A 22701-nucleotide genomic window follows, 5' to 3' on the forward strand; every position below is an offset into this window, starting at 1 on the left:
TTTCACCACCACTCAACCAAAATAAATAGTGTTCCAACCAATCACCGACAGAGGTGGGTGTTGTGAGGTTTTGCGCTCGTGCACGGCTGCCTATGACGGTTAGGAAAGATAAGATGAATATGATCATTTATTTTTGGGCCTGAAATCGCTGATACAACCTTTAACTAATAACTATTGTAACGACTGAGACAATCAGATACATAACTATTTGCTACATTTAACAAATAAGCTTTAAAGCTAACTTTTAGTAATTAAAAACATCCCCACAAAAGAGACAAGAGAGCAGAAAAGGGCTCAGTCACCAAGGATACTATCAGATAAGATGGTTTTATTGCTGGGAAAAATGTTATGTGGTAAAAACAGAGGCCATAGGAAAGAGAAACAGACCTTAAAACAGACTTTCCTGCATTAATTTGTAAATGAACTGATCTATAAATGAACACACATTCCAGGACATTGTGTGTGATATTGTTAGCCTATGTCTTGTATAATGTATCTTGAATTTGTATTTATATCACTTATGAGAGAACTACTAGTTCTCTTACGAGAGGTTCTCTTGTATTGTGTAAGTTGCTTGCGCTACGGGTAAAGTCATCTTTTCTCGAGATCTGATTTATTGTCAACGCCAGGGCCAGAGTGGGGCCACTTTTCAGCCCGAGAGTTTCAGGCCCAAGACCGGCCCACTTTTTCCATGGTGGAATTCCAAATTAGCACTTTTTCTAAAATGGATAAATGAAGCAACAGTTCAGCTCTTACTATTGTGTAGTTTGTATTAATAACAAATAATGTAAAGGTTAAATAATAATTCACTTAGACTTTATAAGCAATTGCGACTTTATTTCACACAATTCTGACTTTATATTTCGCAATTCTGACTTTATAACGCGACTTTTTATCACAATTCTGACTCTATAACTTGCGGTTCTAACTTTATAAGCAACTGCAACTTTATTTCACGCAGTTCTGACTTTATATCTTGCAATTCTGACTTTATAAGAAGCAATTGCGACTTTATTTCACACAATTCTGAATTTATATCTCGCAATTCTGACTTTATAACACACAATTGCGACTTTATATCACACAATTCTGACTATCTTGCAGTTCTGACTTTATAAGCAATTGCGACTTTATTTCATGCAGTTCTGACTTTATATCTTGCAATTGCGACTTTATTTCACACAATTCTGAATTTATATCTTGCAATTCTGACTTTATAACACACAATTGCGACTTTATATCACGCAATTCTGACTTTTTATCTCTCATTCTGACTTTATAACACGCAATTGCGACTTTATATCACGCAATTCTGACTTTATTTCTCGCAATTCTGACTTTATAACACGCAATTGCGACTTTATTTCACGCAATTTTGACTTTATATCAATCAGAATTGCAAGATGTAAACTCGCAATTGTGAGATAAAAGTCGCAATTATCTTTTAAAATGTTTTATTCTGTGGCGGAAACAAAGCTTCCATACCTCCTGGCCTCTTCCTCCCATCCATCCTCCCTGACGTCTACCGTTACGGTAGGGCTGGCCCAGCCATCGGTAGGTGCCGGCGGTGCCGCGGTAGCCTACCTGAGAAAACATTTTGGAAAAGACGGACTATGGACCCAACCAACTCTATAGGAGGGGAGGGGAGAACTCCCTCACATGGTACAACCCATGCAGAGGCTGCGCGCTGCGTTGTCAGAATGTGAAACGTGTGTAGTCTATGTAACTAACGTGACATTGAAATGTGAAAAAAAACAAAAATAAAATTCCTCGACCGGCCCAAAAGTGAAGCGGCCCACCGGGAATTCTCCCGATTCTCCCGATTACCCACTCCGGGCCTGGTCAACGCAGTGCGGCAGCCAGCAGACTATGGCAGGCTGTATAAGCGTGCTCATTGGCTGACTTGCGGCAACTGCTGCAGCCTATCGGTGAGCCCTGCGTGTGACGTTGCGCCCTCTACGCGTCACAGCCCGTCAGAATGGGTGTGGCTTAGCGTATATAAGGAAGGGCTCGACTGGCTGAACCCTGCTTTTTCAACTCTTCAGCGAAGCTCTCCGCATCGCTGGATCTTGAGAAGCCGCCGCCGTTGAATCGAGCGACCAGCAAGCTTAGGAAGCGTCTGAGGAAGCCGGCCGCCTTCAGCCATCCGTGCCTGCTGAGCTATCCGGTGACAGTATCCTTTATCTGTTTTGTGTGTTCGCCGCTGCGACACACATTTTCTATCTAAAAGTTTTTGTAAAAATGCCTTGCTCTTCCTGTGCCTCGAGCCGCGCCCCGCTCAGCACCGCCATCTCATCTGCGCTCTCTGCCTGGGCTGCGAGCATGCCGCTACCGCGCTCTCTACGGGCAGCTGCCCTGAGTGCGAGGAGCTTTCAATGTCGACCCTGCGGGCTCAACTTGAAGCCTTCCCTGATGAAGCTGTCACTCCGCCTGTCTCTGCTGAGCCGTGCAGAAAGAAGCGCCGCTCCCAGAGGCCACCGGAGTCTTATGTGGCGCTTAAGAACTCGCCGGAACCCTTCCCTCGAGCCTCTCTCTCTCCTTCTCCGCCCCCCCTCCCGGACGCGCAGCCGCCAGCCCCAGACGCCGAGAAGGGGTATACTTCCATCCCCCTGTGGAGGAAGCGATCGCAGTGGACCTTTGGCCGTCTTCTGGATGGCGCTCAAAGGCTGCCCTCCCGTCCAAACACTGCAGGACTACATCAGCCCTTGTCGGCCACGCTTTCTCCGCCGCCGCCTCAGCCTTGCATTCCATGGCAGTACTTCAGATCCTAAGCCGATCTCCTCCGTGTGTTGGATGAGAAAGGCCCGGATCCTGCCTCCATCACGGATTTGCGCAGCGCGACGGATCTCTCCCTTCGCGCTACTAAATCTGCTGCCCAGGCTCTTGGAAGGTGCATGTCCTCGCTGACCGTCACAGAAAGGCACCTCTGGTTGACACTCACTGACATGAGGGAGTCTGAGCTGGCCATTTTTCTCAACGCCCCGCTCTCCCCCACCGGCCTCTTCAGCCCAGCGGTTAGTGGGATTGTAGACCGCTTCTCGGAGGTACAAAAGACCACGCAGGCTATGAATCTGCTTCTGCCTCAACGCTCGAGCTCAGCCGCACACCGCCCTCGGGACCAGCCTGCACGAAGCTCCACCCAGCGTCCAGCTCAGCCTCCGCCTTCGCAGCGACGACAGGACGGCCGCCCTAGATCGCGCTCGTCCAGCCGCAACAGGCCGTCTCCCCCACGGGGACCCCGGCCTAAGATCACGCTGAAACCCGAGCCCGCGAAGTCCTCCTAGCCACTCAAAGGAGGAAAAGACAATTAAGTCCCGCCGCGGCCGGACCACCATCAAAGCATTCCGCTCTGTCAGTCCCTGTTGCTATGGCTACTGCAGATATGTGCCCATGAGCCCGTGCCCACACCTACTCACTGTTCGCACTGTCACACGGCCACTCTCTGCCGGTCACATCACAGATGTGTCATCATCACATCACAAAATGTTCCCCGTCCAAAGCCACCAGGACATCACGTATAAAACGGCTAGCCATCGCTGTCTGCAAGCCGGCGTATTCAGGCACAGAGTCTCCGCGCCTCCGAATCAGGTTCTCGAGCCCGCAGAATGCGGCGACCGGAACCCGGAGGCCATTCTGCCCCTAGCCACACATGCAAACGCATGAGAAGCTATTCCAGGTGTGTCAGAATGGGTGCTGAGCACAGTAAAGCAGGGCTATTCCTTGCAGTTCGCTCGCCGTCCCCCGCGCTTTCTAGCCTGAACCGAGATGGGAGTGAATGGGGAAGTAGCACATCTACTTCGTGCAGAAATAGCGAAACCCCGTACATTCACTAAGTGCATGGACACGGCTCTCGCTCCCCTGAGGAATCAGGGAATGCGGATTTTGAACTATCTGGACGATTGGCTGATTCTAGCACAGTCAGAGGAAGAACTTATTTCTCACAGAACAGTGCTTCTCGGCCATCTGGAAAGCCTGGGTCTCATGGTCAACTGGACCAAGAGCTCATTATGGCCCAGCTGTCGACACAGTGTGTGCGCTGTATTCAACGCGTCTTTCCAGAAAGGCAGCATTGCACCTCTGAAAACATTTCAGAGGATGCTGGGTTGCATGGCATCAGCTGCCGCAGTGCTTCAGCTGGGTCTATTGCATATGCGCCCGCTGCAGCGCTGGTTGAACGCCTGAGGGCAGAGCCTGGGCATCCGGCTGCATACAGATCAGAGTGACTCACAGCTGCGTTTCAGCACTGAGACCCTGGTTAGCGGCCGACTGGTACCAGCGGGGAGTGACAATGGGAGCCGTCTTGCACCAAAAAGTTATCTCGACGGACGCCTCCAACTTGGGTTGGGGCGATCTTTTTGAGGGCAGACCGGTCTTTGGCCTGTGGTCAGACCTGGAGAAAGCCTTCATATAAACTGTTTTGAGATGATAGCAGTCAAGAACGCGCTGAAGCGCTTCCTCCCTCACATACGGGGCCACCATGTTCTAGTCCGCTTGGACAATATGTCTGTGGTGTCCTATGTGAATCGCCAGGGCGGTGTCAGATCCAGGAACTAGAGACCTGCGCGGGACACAATGTTCAGTCCCGCTCCCGCAGTGTTCAGTCCCGCTCCCGCAAAGATTTGTCATTTTTAGTCCCGCTCCCACCCGCAAATGCCCGCAAGACGGCAGGCAGTATGGATGTTCACTTTCTGTCTCACGAAAGGTCTTGGGAAAAAAATGCGTGCGCACATAATTCCTTACCAATACTTGGTTACATATTTATTGGTAAGCCTGCATGTTCAACCATACAAAACATTAAATAGGCCTAGGCCTCAGTAACTAACGCCAACAAAGATAAACATTAATCGGCCCAAATTCCAATAGGCTTAATTATCGTGTAACATAAAAACAGCCTTAAGCATGGCCTACATAGGAACATTTGTAAAACAAATCATTCTTATCTAGCCTAGACTATAGACTATATCACAGGCCATTTAAACATTTAAAATGTGATCACAAAACACAAAACGGTCCCATATTACGAACAGCAATATATCACAATAGTAGGCTAACAGTAACCAAAAACAAAAATATAAAATCGATTTGATTAGGTAAAAAAAAAAATATATATATATATATATATATATATATATATATATATATATATATATATATATATATATATATATATATATATATATATATATATATATATATATATATATATAGTTAATGTTCTGGTCACATAGGCTAGCCATGAACATTCGTAAAACATTGAGACTAAAAAACTATTTGGGCTTTGAGCCTCAGTGCAGATGTTAAACTGAAAATAGCCTAGGCCTACTTTTTAATAATAATAATATTAATAATAATAATATTAATAATAATAAAAAAAAAAAATTGCGGGAGTGCAGTGTATCATCCCTCCCGCCCGTACCCGCAAGTGCACCTCCATCATCCCGCACGCTCCCGCAATGACCTTTCAAAATTTGTCCCGCGCCGCACTGTTTTGCGTCGCGACCCGCGGGTGCAGACCTTTACCAGGAACCTCTGTAAACTGACAGAACGCCTTCTTGTGTGGGCCCATCACTCGCTGTGGTCGCTGAGAGCCTCGCATGTTCTGGGCCTCAGGAATGTCGGCCCAGACAGGCTGTCCAGGGACAACATTCCCCCGGGAGAATGGTCCCTGCACCCCTGCAGTCCAGTTACTGTGGCGCCTCTTCGGCAAAGCGGAAGTAGACCTTTTTGCGTTGAAAGACAATTGCCTGAGATTTCTCTCGAAAAGCCAGGACGCGCTGGCCCAAACCTGGCCCAGCCGCAAGTCAGCCAATGAGCATGCTTATACAGCCTGCCATAGTCTGCTGGCTGCTGCACTGCATTGACAATAAACACAAAATTAAGGATAATTTTTTGGCTTCAGATCTCGAGAAAAGATGACTTTACCCACAGTGTAAGCAACTTATGCAATACTCGTTCCCTCTTCTAGAGAGAACCGAGGTTACGTTAGGTAACTGAGTACGTTAATGTAACCCCACCGTGGGTGATATGGCAAAAATATCTTATTTGTTTAAAGAAAATCACTATTTAATCACGATTTAATGCATATTGTTTTGACTATTTTGCAAGTGACTGAGCATTAAAGCATAACTAATGTCCTTATTTTAAAAACAAAGCCTTGCAAGTTTACAAAATATAAATATTAACATAATATAATACTTTTTTTGTTATTAAAAAAGCGCTAAAGTATGAAGGGAGAGGAAGATAAATTCAGTGAGGTTGTCAAAAATAGTCATTCAACAATAAATTATTGGTACTATTATTGTTCTTCTCATTAAATAAAATATTGATACAGATTATTACACTATAGCATTATATTCAGGGCTCGCCAATAAGGACTGCCCGACAGCCCCGGGCCAGCAAGAACAAATGGCAAGGCCCATGTCTAACCACACTTGAGACAGAGTCGTAAATCCTACCAGCTATTAATTAATTATAACAAGTTTTGATTAATGATTAATATTTATTTTGAGCTAATTGGTTACACTACCTTAGAGCAAATGTTAATTTTTTTTTTTTGATGATTTACTGAAAATTGTTACATTTTAACTTTCATTTTAGACCCGATGGAAGAGATTAAGGACAGTGAAGAACTGGATGAAGCGGAGGAGGAACATCGTGTCAAAACTGAAGAAAAATCTTTGAGCTGCTCACAGACCGTAAGTAAACTTGTAGTGAGAAGAGCCATCAAAAATTTCACTTGCTTTCAGTGTGGAAAAATATTCCCACACAAGCAAAGTCTTGAAAATCACATGACAGTTCATAGCAGAGAGAAGCCTTTCACATGTGATCAGTGTGGGAAGAGTTTCCCTTACAAACAAATTCTTAAATTTCACATGATAGTTCATAGTGAAGAGAAGCCACACACGTGTGATCAGTGTGGGAAGAGTTTTACACAAAAAGAAACCCTTAAGAGACACATGAAAGTCCACACCGGAGAGAAGCCGCACACATGTGATCAGTGTGGGAAGAGTTTCGCACTTAAAGGAGGCCTTAATCGTCACGTGAAAATCCACACTAGAGAGAAGCCATTCACATGTGATCAGTGTGGGAAGAGTTACACAGTTAAAGGAGCCCTTAATGATCACCTAAAAATCCACACTGGAGAGAAGCCGCACACATGTGATCAGTGTGGGAAGAGTTTTACACAAAAAGAAACCCTTAAGAGACACATGAAAATCCACACTGGAGAGAAGCCGCACACATGTGATCAGTGTGGGAAGAGTTTCGCAATTAAAGGAGCCCTTAATCGTCACGTGAAAATCCACAATAGAGAGAAGCCATTCACATGTGATCAGTGTGGGAAGAGTTACACAGTTAAAAGAGCCCTTAAAGATCACCTAAAAATCCACACTGGAGAGAAGCCGCACACATGTGATCAGTGTGGGAAGAGTTTTACACAAAAAGAAAGCCTTAAGAGACACATGAAAATCCACACCGGAGAGAAGCCGCACACATGTGATCAGTGCGGGACAAGTTTTGGCCTAAAATATCTCCTAAAGAAACACATGAAAATCCACACTGGAGAGAAGCCGCACTCATGTGATCAGTGTGGGAGGAGTTTTTCACAAAAAGGAACCCTTAAAGATCACCTGAAAATCCACAATGGAGAAATGCAGCACATATGTGATCTGTGTGGGAAGAGTTTTTCACAAAGATACCTTAAGATTCACATGAAAATACACACCGGAGAGAAGCCGCACTCATGTGAGCAATGCGGGAAAAGTTTTGCCCTAAAATATCTCCTAAAGAGACACAAGAAAATCCACACTGGAGTGAAGCCTCACGTGTGTTATTTGTGTGGAAAGGGATTTTTATGGGTGAGTGGTTTAAAATTTCACCAGAAAAGACACAGTGGTGGGAAGAAGTATGTGTGCTATGTTTGTGGAAAAAACTATTGTACAGAGGGTGAACTGAAGCGGCACCAGAAGAGAAGCTGCACACAAAAAAGACTCCTTAAAGATCACATGAAAATCCACACCGGAGAGAAGCCGCACACATGCTATCAGTGCAGGAAGAGTTTCAGAAGTGTTCGAGCTTTGAAATTACATCTGTGTTCTCATTCTGGAGAAAGAAAGACGCACAAGAAAGTTCATACAAAGGGGAAGCTTTACACGTGTTCTGCTTGTGAAAAATGTTTTACACGACTGAGTGCTTTTAAAGTACACCAGAAAACACATACCAGTTCTAAATCAAATAAAAAGACATTTTTTCAATAATAAAGACATTTGTGAAACAAATGTGAAAAAAAATAAATTGGCTTCCCTAATCAAAAGTTGTGGATCTATGGTTGTGGATCTATAAAACAGGAACTATGATTTCAGACATTATTAGTTCAAACGTAACACAATGTTATGGCGATCTGAACCATTTTCCGTTCTTCACCATTTCCACAAGGGAGATGTGGCGCAAAGGATTTGACGCATGAATCCATAACATGTCTTGTAAAACTTTACTTTTTCTTTGTCTTGTGACATTTCAGAAATCAAACTCAAAAACTATTTTGCACCTTTTCACATTTCAAAAACATGTATTCTTTTCCTTCCTTCTTCCTTATTATTCTTCAGAATTATTACGCATACGAAACCCATTTAAAACTAGTCAAAATCACGTGATAAAATACAAATAACGCATAATACACATTATGGCTCTAACACAATTTCAGGCAGTAAGAGTGGTTGAAAATAGAAAATCCAAGACACTTTTTTTAGGTAACAGATATTGTTTTATTTAAGGTAACAGATATTGTTTTGGCTTTATAGCGGAGTTAAGTTATTTTCCATCTAAAGTTAGTTTTGATTGATTTGCTTCCGTCGCAACGATCATTTGTTATTAAATTAGGGGCCGACACCATTCCCTCTACACAGACTTTAAACGCGAACCTGTGAGAAACGCTGATGGCGTTCACATGCGCATTTAGAATGGGTTCTATAGTTTTGTGCGATTATAGGATTGTCAATGCAACCCTGTTCTCTCACTCTTCACACACTGATAGCAACAATGCAGGAGAAATGCCAGCACAGGCATCCAGTATCCGTAGTTTCAGGTGCTGCACATCTCGTATCTTCACACCATAGACAATTGCACCACCACATTATGGGTGCCAGGTCCGAGCATTCCTAGATGAACAGTTTCCTGGAAAGTGGATTGGTCGTCGTGGGCCAGTTGAATGGCCCCCAAGGTCTCCCGATCTGACCCCCTCAGACTTTTATCTTTGGGGTCATCTGAAGGCAATTGTCTATGGTATGAAGATACGAGATGTGCAGCACCTGAAACTACGGATACTGGATGCCTGTGCTGGCATTTCTCCTGCGGTGTTGCTATCAGTGTGTGAAGAGTGGGAGAACAGGGTTGCATTGACAATCCAACACAATGGGCAGCACATTGAACACATTTTATAAGTGGTCAGAAACTTGTAAATAACTCATGAACGAATAAAGTTACATTGAAACCAAGCACACCTTTGTTTTTCTTGTGACATTACCAATAAGTTTGATGTGTCACATGGCCCTCTTCCTATTGAAAAAACAAAAGTTGTATCCAAGATGGCCGACTTCTAAATGGCCACCATGGTCACCACCCATCTTGAGGAGTTTGCCCCCTCACATATACTAATGTGCCACAAACAGGACTTTAATATCACCAACCATTCCCATGTTATTACGGTGTATCCATATAAATGGCCCACCCTGTATATACAGAAAAATGATCACAATGAAGGACTGAAATCTATTTCTTCATTCAACCCAGGGTACACTGTGGCCTGTAAATCATATATAAAATGTTTCTCTCTGTAAAAGTAATTTTGATCGATCACCTCCCCAAATAATCTTATTAATAATTTCTAAACCCTCAACCATTAGGCCTTCTGGATTACTATTGTGCACATTTTGGGAGTGTTTTGCCATAGGATAATCCAAATTATCTTTTCTAATGGCATTCTTATGCTCCGATACTCATACCAATGCTCCATTTCTTGGTCCGACCTATATGGAAGCATCCACATTTATATGATAACCTGTACCACAAAAGTAGTATTGCAATGAATTAATGCTTTTATGTTGTACATCTTATTTGTCTTGAAATTACAGAATTGTCTGCATTTTTTTTATATTAGAACATTGATTGGATGTTCACTGGGATTCTAGGATGTTGACATATGCTCCTGTTTTGAAATCCACCCAGTATCCTTTTAATTTATCTCTTGTGTTGTCTATTGGATTGGATAGCAGCCGTTGATAGCAGTCTTGATGTTCAGTTGTTGTGAGGCTTCTTCAACATATTTGTCTTTGTCCATTACCACAATCGCTTCCCCTTTGTCTGCAGGTTTTATGATTATAGACTCATTCTTGGCCAAATGATCTATTGCCAGTTTTTGGGATTTAGTCAAGTTCTCCCTAATTCTTTGATTTGATGATAGGAACAGTTTCTCAATTTCAAAGTCCACCTTTTTTGTAAAAGCAGTCCCATTCGAAATTGGAGGCATAAAGTATGATTTTGGTCTAAAGGGATATCTTTGTGCTTTGCTATCACTTGTCTGATTATTTTGATGATACCATACTTTGAGATGGAGGCTATCTAAATAGACCCACCTTGTTATTAAACCCATTAGTGTGATAAGTGGGAGAAAAAGAAAGTCCTTTAGACAACACACTAACACAGTCAGGGGCTAGAGCAGACCTGGGCATATTACGGCCCGCGGGCCACATCCGGCCCTTTGTGTGTCCCTGTCCGGCACAACATAGATTAGAAAAATATCTACCGTATTTTCCGCACTATAAGGCGCACCGGATTATAAGGCGCACATTCAATGAATGGCCTATTTTAGAACTGTTTTCAGGCGCACCGGATTATAAGGCGCATAGAATAGAAGATACTGCAGTCAAACTCGACGCGTCCGCATGAGCGCGAAGGTAATAAAAAAAACTAATATCCGTCTGCTCGGGCAGATTCGGCTTAACAGCGTGCGCGCCTCCGCATCTGAAGATGCACGACTTTGAGTTTGAATCTGCCCGAGCAGACGGATATTAGAACATCACACCAGCACCCAGTTTGCGCGTCTAAATCAGTTGTATGGTCTGGTGTTCAGTCTAAAACAAAACAGCTGTGTCAAGTATAAATGCCTCGTCTGTTTGATGAGTTGCGCGCGCACTCAGCTAAGGCTCGCGCTCTGTTGCCAGGCGACAGTATAAACAAGGTTTAAGTCAGCGGTTGTTAGGCTACTTTAGTTTTTATATAAGGCGCTCCGGATTATAAGGCGCACTGTTGTTACATTTCTATAAACCTTTTGTTAGGCTATTCTTTGTTTTTGAAGATTAACAAGTTTAAATTAAATTGCACTGATTCAGTGATTGTTTTTGTTTTATTAGACCTACACACCACAATTTCACTTTTCACAAATTTTCAATTTCACACCTAATACAAACAGAATTTTATTTTATTTTTATTCTACTGATTACCAGTACCGGCTATTCATAATATATAATTTAGGGAATTGTACAATGGAAGAAAGCTGAGCAGAATTAAGTGTTATCGGTGTGGCCCTCTGACACGATTCAGGTTTCTCATGTGGCCCCTTGTAAAAATTAATTGCCCACCCCTGGGCTAGAGTGTTTTAGATAGGTTGATTACCGTCTGCTCTTGTTCCGGTCTCTGATAATCCATGGTTGTTGTCTCAGTTGTTGTCTTTGTCCTTGAATGTTTTCTGCCTCTCCTTGTTTTCTTTTTTTATGTTGGATTTTATGTGTTTGGGTCTTTCGTCCAAAAAAATTAGACGTGGTAGAAGCAGCTGGTGAAGACATATTATAAGTTATTGGTAGTAAAATTGAAGGACACAGATCTCAACTTGTAGACTCTGTCATCTTTGAAATCGTTTTCATCTCTCTTCAGTTTCTTAATTGTTTGTTGTATGACCAAAGCTGTAAGTTTCTCAAGATCCTGTTTCAATTTATTTTCAAATGGCAATTTTATCTCATCATTACTCATCCCATTGATTTGTACTTTTATCTCATTGAGTTTTTCTTGTACCACTTTTTTTCCTTTCTTACTATGTTCAATGATTAGCAGAATCAGATCTAATGAACTTTTGTTTAAAATGGCTTCCCATTTCAATCTAAACTCAATGTCTTTGGTGCCAAAATGGGACACGTTTTTGGGTCAATGGCCTACATTTTCTGTCCGATTGCATTTTTTCAGGCAAAAATGGGTTTAAATGCATAAAAAGATACTGTATATTTGTAGTACCTCTCCCATGTATGTACTCACTTTAACTTTTCAAAAACCTTTATTTTTTTTGTTATTTATTTATTTATTTTTTATTTAAAGTGTCAAAACATCATGTGGTGCGACCGTCCAGCCATAACTTCTGTTTTGAAAACGTCTTTGAAATTACTCTGAATTTATTCAAATTTATTTTCTGCACTATTTGGCATGATTTCCAAAATGTTTTGTAATCCTTTAAAAAAATTCAAAGCATTTGTATTTATATTTCCATCAGAATATACAAACAAACTTTGTCCGATGATGTCCATTTTATGAAATATCATGTGGTGCGACCATCAAGGAACTACCATTTTGGGACTTATATGTTGAAAACTATTCAAACACAGGAAGTTACCTCATAAACCAATTTATCAAGGACCCATGGAAGCAGCAAGCAGGATTGTAATTCTCTCAAATTGGAAAAAAAAATAAACCTTTGTAATGGTTGGTATGTAGTTACCACATTTGGATGCCATGTGGTATGACCTCAAAAAAATAATAATATTAAAGTTATTTCTACAAATATATATTTTTATTATAAATTTCATAGTGACCTTTTTTGGCAAGCTAGCTCGTTTTGTTTAGGTGGCCAATTCTGTGCCTATAAATTTTGACTGAATTTGAAAATATCATGTGGTGCGACCAAATATAATGTGGTGCGAGCACTGCAGCAGACTGTTTTCCATGATAGATATATGTCCTAGATTGGCAGTTTTATGATTTTATATTCAATTGACGGTTTATATAAAAACAGTACTTTACTTTAGTATAATTTGGAATTGATTTTTATGCAATTTGGGATATTTTTATATATATTTCACACAGTTTGTGTTTACTCTTTGTACAATATGAGAAAAATGCAACAAAAAAATTTGAGCATGTAATTTCAGTTTAGTAATAATGCATTTATTAGTAGTGTATTTATTATTGCCTATTTATTTATTTAAAACTATTTTAATCTATTTTACCAGATGCCACTGCCAAGCGAAAAAATTCTGACCCTGCAACAAGAGCAGAGTACCTTGATAGGAGAAGAGTGAAATATTATTACAGTTTAAAGTATCTGTTTTCTATGTGAATATGTAGTAAACTGTAATTTATTCCTGTGATCAAAGATGAATTTTCAGCATCATTACTCTAGTCTTCAGTGTCACATGATCCTTCAGAAATCATTCTAATATGTAACCCTGGACCACAAAACCACTCAATGGGTCAATGTCACATGGGTCAATTTTTTAAAATTGAGATTTATACATCATATGAAAGCTGAATAAATAAGCTTTCCATTGATGTATGGTTTGTTAGGATAGGACAATATTTGGCTGAGATACAACTATTGAAAATCTGGAATCTGAGGGTGCAAAAAAATCTAAACATTGAGAAAATCTCCTTTAAAGTTGTTCATTTATGTTTACGATATTGCTGCATTCACTCACATAAATAAATGTTTATAAATTTATGGTAGGACATTTACAAAATATAAAACATGATCTTTATTTAATATCCTAATGATTTTTGGAATAAAAGATAAATCGATCATTTTGACCCATACAATGTATTGTTGGCTATTGCCACAAATACCCTGTGCGACTGGTGACTGGTTTTGTGATCCAGAGTCACTAATGATTTGCTGCTCAAGAAACATTTCTGATTATTATCAATGTTCATATTTTTGTGGAAACTGTGATTCATTTTATATGTCAGGATTATTTGATGAATAAAAAGTTCAAAAGAACAGCATTTATTTGAAATAGAATCTTTCGTAACATTATAGCCTGCGCCTGAATGTGACACTGAGTGTGTCTTTAATTAATAAAACTATTAATTACTTAAAAAAAAATGATTGACCCCAAATGTTACCTGTATACAATACTTTTATGAAATAATTTATATCTATAACATTATTGTTTGTTAGAAAGGAATTCTAAGTCACGTTAAATTAAATGGTGCACTTGTGTTTGTGATGTGATTTTTATAAAAAAAATGTTAATAAAATGTTTATATTTAGGAATTTTGTATAAAATCTGGTTTAAATCTATTTTTTTGTAAAAAAAAAAAATGTGTTGTTCATTGATCTCTTTAAATAGATTTTTAACTATATAAGGTCTTCGTGTCATTTGGAGCGACCACTTATCATGTGGTGCGACCAATAAAAGCAATCACTGTATTCAATTTAAAATAAAATATCTTATTTCTGTGGCTGAAATATGAATTACTGATACAGTATGCTTTAGTAAATTATATTTTTAAAACATTGCAACCCATTCTCATCCCCAGGGCGTCAAAAACTGAAGCATGGTCAAGTGCCTTCCGCGTCACATAGAAGACTTCGAACGTACCCCTAGGCGTCACTTAATTGACGAACAGGGAATTCCATTGATTTCAAAGGTTTGCCTTATACGTCAAATTAAAGGGATACTTCACCTCTGGGAAGATGAATTTGTATTTAAAATAGGTCATTTAAGTACAAGAAATGTGAAGAATTTTTCTAATTTGGAGCTTTCTAAACTGAGAAAAGCCAGAAAATGTATTTTTGGCTTATGTGGATGAAAGACAACAACTCCCAGAATGCACTTGCTTCGCTGCCTTAGGAGGCCACGCCTACCGGTAAGGGAGCACAGTTGAAAACAAACAACAAGGCTAGCCTACGTGATGAGTTTGCCTGGGATTTAGAGATCGCCCAAAATGTCCGGGATTCGGCTTTTGCGTTCTACAGTCGCCATTCATTCATTATGTTTACTGTGGCGAGCAGGACGAGGCTGACGGCGCGAGGCCGGTGGCGTCATTACTGAGACGCGCCGGGTCTCGCATCTCTCACGGAGGAGCGGGAATTTTCTTAGCAATGGTAAAACGCACATCAACCGATCACTTGTTTGGCGTTTATGTAAACACTACATTCAGATTCACCAATCGGAATGAATTCAGTTAGATTGAAACAAAAGGTGTGCATGTAAACAATGAATGGCGACCGCAGAACGCAAAAGCTGAATCCCGGACATTTTGAACGATCTCGCCCGCCGGACAAGTCCGGGAAAAGGAGGATGATAACCCCTACTTACTCAGCTTTCTCCTACTATTCAGCTTTCTCCACAGAACAAGAGCCTGCTAGTTTAGCTTCCAAAGAAAGACAGCTTTTTTTTTTTTTTTTTTTTTTTTTTTTTATTAGACATTAGACATAACAAACATCAAAAAACACAATAACAAGACATCCAAAAAGATAACAATCTAAACAGTTTTTTCAAAGAAAAATTCCAGAAGAAAAAAAAAAAAAGTAAGGGGATAAAACCAATCTGTTATATATAGAGACCAATAATTTGTACTACTTACAAAAAAAAAAACATATATTAAATCAATTTTCAATTAACTTCAATTCTTTAGCAAATATAATTGTATCACTACATTTTTTGTTATCAATACATTTGAGAGACTCAATATACAATTCAAATTCACTCAAAAAAACCTTCAAACATGGTTTAGAATTACTCCATTTACTCTTATGAATATGAAATTTACCTAACAATATCATAAGATTCATCATAAAATTAACAGACGCAATTTTCGAATCAAAATAAATGATAACATCTTTGGATGCAAGTTCACAATTATGACCAGACTTCTGTTGAAAGTGCCTAGAAAGATCATCCCAAAATTTTTTAGAATGATAACATTCAAAGAAAAGATGTAGAATTTTTTCTGGCTGATCCAAACAAAAAGTACAATTTTCATCAATATCCATAAATTTTGATAAAGTATAATTACTAACATAAATATTATGAAGAATTTTCAAATGTACTTCTCGAAGTTTGTTAAATATACAAAACCGAAAGGGAAGCAACCAAGCTTTTTTCCAGATAATCTCTGAGAAGCAAATATTCCAGAAAATTTTCCCTCTAGGCTGAACAAATCTATTTTTATAAAATATATTTCTAATGAATTTATTGGAGCACTTTTTACTGGTAATGTCTACACCATTTAAATATAGAATGGGATCAATTCTACAAATGTTAAGGGACATCATATGACTTCTCATTAACATCATTAGACCAGTAGGAATGGCTTTTATTACAGAATAATACTCTTTATATTTAATAGGAAATGCCCACTTATTCATGAAATTTTCATAAGAAAGAAACTGAGCTGACTGATCTAAAAGGTCAGATAAGAAGTAAATTCCTTTATCTTTCCAACTCTGTAAATAAAGAGATTTCCGGTTTACTGTAATATAAGCATTATTCCACAAGATTGCTTTATGTGGGGAAAAGTTATGTACATAACATAACTTCCAGGCCTTAAGAGCTTGTTGGTAAAAGTTGGATAATGTCACAGGCAGTTTGCTAATAGAGTAATCACATACTAACAAAAAATTTAAACCTCCAATCTTTTTAAAAATATTATATGGAATAAAAAACCATATTGAGTCTGATTTAAGAAGACAGTTTCTGAGCCATTTTACTTTGAAAGTATAATTTAAATCGAAAAAATCCAAAAGCTCAAAACCACCTTCATTTCTTGGACCATGAAGAACCTCCTTTCTTAAATGATGATGTTTATTCTTCCAAACAAATTTTGTAAATAACTCGATTTTTTTACAAATCGAATCTTGAACAGCAAGAGATAAAGCTGGATAAACAAATCTAGATACCCCTTCTGCTTTGGTTAATAGGACTCTGCCTATGATAGTCAAGTCTCTTTGAAGCCAATTATTAAAGATGTTTTGAGTTTTTTTAAGTTTGGGGGAAAAATTTAATTCTTGTCTTTCCGCTATATCTTTTGTTACATTTATTCCTAAATACTTAACCTTGTTTTTTACTGGGATATTACATATATTTTTTTCTTTTGAGTCATAGAGACACATTATTTCACATTTATTTACATTTAGCTTTAATCCCGAGGCATCAGAAAATGCACCTACTAGCTGCAATACTGTGGGCAACTGTTCTTTATCTTTCAAAAAAGAACAGTATCATCCGCAAGCTGAGTTAGTCTAAGCTGTTTATTGAAGATGGTAAGTCCTTGAATATTTGGAGAATTCAAGACTTTTATGGAAAGAAACTCAACTACAGTGAGGAACAAGAAAGGGGCTATAGGACAACCTTGGCGCACTCCTCTACAGATGGGGAATCGTTTAGAGGTGTTAGGATATAAATTAATCGAGCTATTAATACCTTTATGGAACATTTTAATTATAGAAATAAATCTTTCCCCAAAACCAAAGGATTCAAAAGCCCTATACATAAACTGATGCTCAATCGTATCAAACGCTTTGTGGAAGTCTAAGAAAACAATTAAAGCTTCTGAATCTACTAAATTTGAGTAGTCTAATAAGTCCAAAATTAGTCTAATGTTCCAACTTATGTGCCGTCCAGCCATAAATCCAGTTTGACACTCATTAATTATTTCGTCTAGACCTTTTTTCAGACGAACTGCATAAACAAGAGATAACAGTTTATAATCTACATTTAATAATGTTATAGGGCGCCAATTATCCAAGATCAATGGATCTTTATCGGGTTTCGGAAGAAGGGTTATTAATCCCTGTTTCATCGAAGTCGATAACTCATTAGAATCAATACATTCCTTATACATTTCGAGTAAGGGGTTTTCAATAATATCCCAGAAGCAGAGATAAAATTCAACTGAGAGACCGGTGTTAGGTCTTCGAAAAGCAGTGACAGTCTGATGAGATTTCTATGAAGTAAATTTAAAACATTCTACCTTAAAAATAGTTATCACGCCATGTCTTGTAATTAAAGTAAACAGATTCGGCCAGAAAATGCAACTCCTCAAAACGCCTCAGAGCTCGAACCAACACAACTGTTCAGGTCGCCATCTTGCGCCACCCCCAAAGAAAGACAGCTGACACTGTGTACATTCTGTGAGTGAGATCCCACCCTGTATGGGCGGGCTGAAAACATGCGGAACAACGCCATCTACTGGCTGTAGTCTTTAGCCTCTGGCCAGAAAATCCCCCGATGACGCAAAATGCCGATTTTTGCGTCATCGGAGGTTTTTTTTTAGACAAAAAATACATAAATCTCTTGTCTCAGGGGGATATGAGGGTGGAAAGCATGGTAATTCAAACATACTACAGTTTTTTTCCTAATACAAAGCTTAATGCTAAATCCTATTATAGACTATTATATTATAGACCCTACGTCATCGCAATTTTCTAAAGCTCTGGTAAGAAATAAGTATTATATATAATATGCGTTTTTATAATGCATAATTAAATGATTGTGTAGGCCTACTGTGTATGCTTCTGGCCTGTTTCTTATTGTAAAAAAAAAAAGAAGAAGAAGATTAAAACACACACACATTTATAGATTTGAGATCTTTAGGCTATTTTTACATTTGATGCCAGGGGCATTAATAAATTAATTATCAGCTCGCTATTAATGTTAGCCTATCTGTAGAATCTGCGATTGTGGTTCTTATGTTGGCCAATCAAAACATAACAAACTCTTACACATAATCAACCGGGTATTTTTATGGAGTAAAATTACAATTGTTGGTTTATAATTAATAAATGTAAAATAAAAGCAAAGCCACCAATATTTAGTTTTTTTCTGGCATGGCATCCCATTCTCGCGGTAAGTCCTTTCGCGCTCAATGCTATATCTTGTCTTTGCACGGTAGGTTCTGGTACATAAATTACATCATTTAGATAAAGATTTTCAGATTCTGGAATCATTGTACGTTTTTGTGCATCATGTTCACATGTCTATCAGGGTTGTTGAGATATATATATATATATATATATATATATATATATATATATATATATATATATATATATATATATATATATATATATATATATATATAATTTATTTTATTTTATTTTTTATTAAGAATAAAAGCCATACCTAAAACCGATTGACGGGTGCTAATGCTAATGGTACTATGGTAAGTTACCAATAGGCCTACGTCCATTAGCATGTTAGCTAATACTTTATGATTTGGGGTTTATCAGATACTTTATGACCTGGGATTTGTGTTAGACTGCCATAATAGATTAAATAATGGATGGTTTACTTTTTATTATTTACATAGAATATCGACTTGGTCTATGTCCATGCACAGACATATATAATTTCTACAAGTGTATGTATATGTACATTTGTTATACATAATATGTGACTTATATGTGCTTATATGGTATTTGCATTAATACACATACTGTAATGATAAGTAAAAAAAAAATAGTTTGAATGAATTTTCATTTGAAGTATTTCTTTCACATGATCTACATTCTGTCATGCATTCCAAAAAAATATTATCTAATTATTATCTAATTTTCTGTCCACACCACTATACCTTCTACTATACAGTATTCTGTAGCTTCCAAACAGAAACCTCAGGTAGAAAACTCCAATTGTAGCAGTTGCCTGCACTTGCTTTGTTTGCATTGTATTTTAATTTTTTTCTTTCTTTTAGAGCAAAATGACAAAACCAAAACAGAAACCATGTCCCCACTGCCAGGCACTCAACAATGCCAGCTCCAAAACATGTAAAACATGTTTTGCTAGTTTAACCCTCAGACAGAGAGTTAAAAACAAACAAAAGTATATCGAGGAGAGTGCATGGAAGTCCAACACAAAAAAACACAGAAATGCTGCTCGTGTGGTGGATTCTGCCCGCATTGCTGTAAGTCTTGTTCTGCAAATGTAGTATCAGTATATATTATATTCTGTTTATAGTAGCCTATACTGTACTGTACTGAAATGAATGAGGTAAATACAAAATTATACAGATAACATATTATTCACTGGGTATAGGTGAAGTATTCTCATATTTATAATTCTTATAATATAAACAAACGTATATATAACTATGAATAATTAAATAGTAAAAATCTGTTATTTAAAAAGAAATGTTAAAAAGATATATATATATATATATATATATATATATATATATATATATATATATATATATATATATATATGTATGTGTGTGTGTGTGTGTGTGTGTGTATATAATTATAATAATACTTTGTTACATTTCTATAGCGCTTTTCTGGGTACTCAAAGCGCACTATTACACTATATATATATATATATATTCTTGTAGCAACTCATAATGGTAATAAAATGTTTATACTGTAATAATTTTCTCAAAACGTAATAAAATCTTGAGCTCATAATGTAATAACAATTTTTACATTTTGAGAAATGTATTACATTAGAAACTTAACAAAACATTACTGTAATAGCTTTTAAAACATAAAAATATTAGTATTCCCTTACAATACATTGAAAAAATGTAAAAATCAAAAAATCAAAATCCAGTAGGTATTGTAGGTAGGATTTTTCTAAAAAAAAACAACAACATTCCAAACTTGTTTAAACTGTCTTTATATACCAATAGATAATTAAAATGTAAGTACTCTGAAAAAGAGAGTATAATAATCGAGTGACTGTAGACCTTTTAATCTGCAATAAACACAGATCATTATTTCCATTATTCTGTTTTAAAAGCTATTACAGTAATGAAAATATGATATGTTTTGGTAAGTTTCTAATGTAATACATTTCTCAAAATGTAAAAAATTGTTATTACATTATGAGCTCAAGATTTTATTACGTTTTGAGAAAATTATTACATCATGAATATTTTATTTCAATAATAATGTAATACTTATTTCATTAGGTACAGTTTTTACATTATGTGCAGTTATTACTTTATGAGTTGCTACATTTCTCAATTAAACATTTAGACATAGACATCTTTCTTTTTTACTTTGATAATCCAGTTGATTTGCAACAGAATTGTCTGGTAAGTCCCTGCTTACCATTATGAAAACATCGATACTTATCGACTGTCTGTGCATTTGTTTCACAGGTTAAGAAATTGGAGGTACTTGGCTATAAGCCAATTCTCTTCATTTCTAAAGAGAAAAGAAATGGGTTTGTGGCTGAAGTCATCACTTCAATGGGTCCATTTGCAGTTGGACCACTTCAAGCCATCTTTGAAAGGATGACTAGCCTTTATGAAATTTGTATTAAAAGTAAGTATTTCATATGATCTACACATGCAATATTCAAAGAAATATTTTCAAAATTTCTTTCAAAAAATTCTCATAGATTACCTGAGGCTTCAAAACAACACCAGTACTGCTGAAACTGTCTGCCAGCACCCGACTTCCTCCCTTCCTCCTTCATCTTCTTCCTCTAGCCTTCCTCATTCTTCCTCCTCTTTTGACACCCTTCCTCCTCCATCTTCTTCCTCTAGCCTTCCTCATTCTTCCTCCTCTTTTGACACCCTTCCTCCTCCATCTTCTTCCTCTAGCCTTCCTCCTTCTTCCTCCTCTTTTGACACCCTTCCTCCTCCATCTTCTTCCTCTAGCCTTCCTCATTCTTCCTCTTTTGACACCCTTCCTCCTCCATCTTCTTCCTCTAGCCTTCCTCATTCTTCCTCCTCTTTTGACACCCTTCCTCCTCCATCTTCTTCCTCTAGCCTTCCTCCTTCTTCCTCCTCTTTTGACACCCTTTCTCCTCCATCTTCTTCCACTACCCTTCCTCCTCCTTCCTCCTCTTTTGACACCCTTCCTCCTCCATCTTCTTCTTTCAGCCTTCCTCCTTCTTCCTCCTCTTTGTACACCCTTCCCCCTCCTCCTCCTCCTCCTCCTCCTCCATCTTCTTCTTTCAGCGTTCCTCATTCTTCCTCGTCTTTTGATACCCTTCTTCCTTCTCCATCTTCGTCCTCCAACCTTCCTCCTCCCACGACCTCTTACATCAACCTTCTTCCTCCTACCTCTTCTTTCCCCACTCCTCCTCCTACACCATTTCCCCTCACCCCTACCTCCGCTTGCATCACCCCTCCTTTCTATGATTCACATCTTCCATCTACAAACTCTTCTTTCCACTGCCAGAACAGTCATGCAGCCCCATCTAAGCCCAAAGATGCAGGTGATTTTTTTTATTATTATTATTTCAGGCAAAAACATGCAATAAGTTTTATTTAAGCTTGAACAAAAGTTCTATTCCCAATTTTAGTGCCAATGCCAGCATTTTAATCCAGATTTAGTTCTGACTGTGTGTGTGTAAATGTGTGTGTGTGTGTAAATGTGTGTGTGTGTGTGTGTGTGTGTGTGTGTGTGTGTGTGTGTGTGTGTGTGTGTGTGTGTGTGTGTGTGTGTGTGTGTGTGTGTGTGTGCGCGTGTGTGTTTTACAGACAATTCATCCACAATAATTCCAAGGACAGGAGGCAAACAAAGAAAATGGATGTATAAAGAAGCAGGTATTGTGTATTTGCATTTTTAATGAAAACTGACTAACTATTGTACAAAGTAGAACACAAGTTTCTTATTTCAATATCATTTTTCAAAGGCTGTTTTTAAGTCGCAAAATATTGTTAAATTACATAACTAATCATAGACAATAATGTCTATGATGCTGAATA

The 22701-nt window shown here is 38.3% G+C and overlaps 1 protein-coding gene across 1 annotated transcript in view; it reads left to right on the plus strand.

The window, feature by feature from the left end:
- Positions 1-22701, plus strand: part of LOC308701539 (uncharacterized protein) — a 28861-nt gene that overhangs the window by 3123 nt on the left and 3037 nt on the right. Inside the window, exons 2-6 of the mRNA XM_081383887.1 lie at positions 6598-6695; positions 19735-19944; positions 21142-21307; positions 21384-22208; positions 22474-22539. Of these exons, the coding sequence (XP_081240013.1) occupies positions 6598-6695; positions 19735-19944; positions 21142-21307; positions 21384-22208; positions 22474-22539 (1365 nt within the window). The remainder of the gene's footprint in view (positions 1-6597; positions 6696-19734; positions 19945-21141; positions 21308-21383; positions 22209-22473; positions 22540-22701) is intronic.

Source organism: Scardinius erythrophthalmus (assembly GCF_964197995.2).
Source record: "Scardinius erythrophthalmus genome assembly, chromosome: 14".
Lineage (NCBI taxonomy): Eukaryota > Metazoa > Chordata > Actinopteri > Cypriniformes > Leuciscidae > Scardinius > Scardinius erythrophthalmus.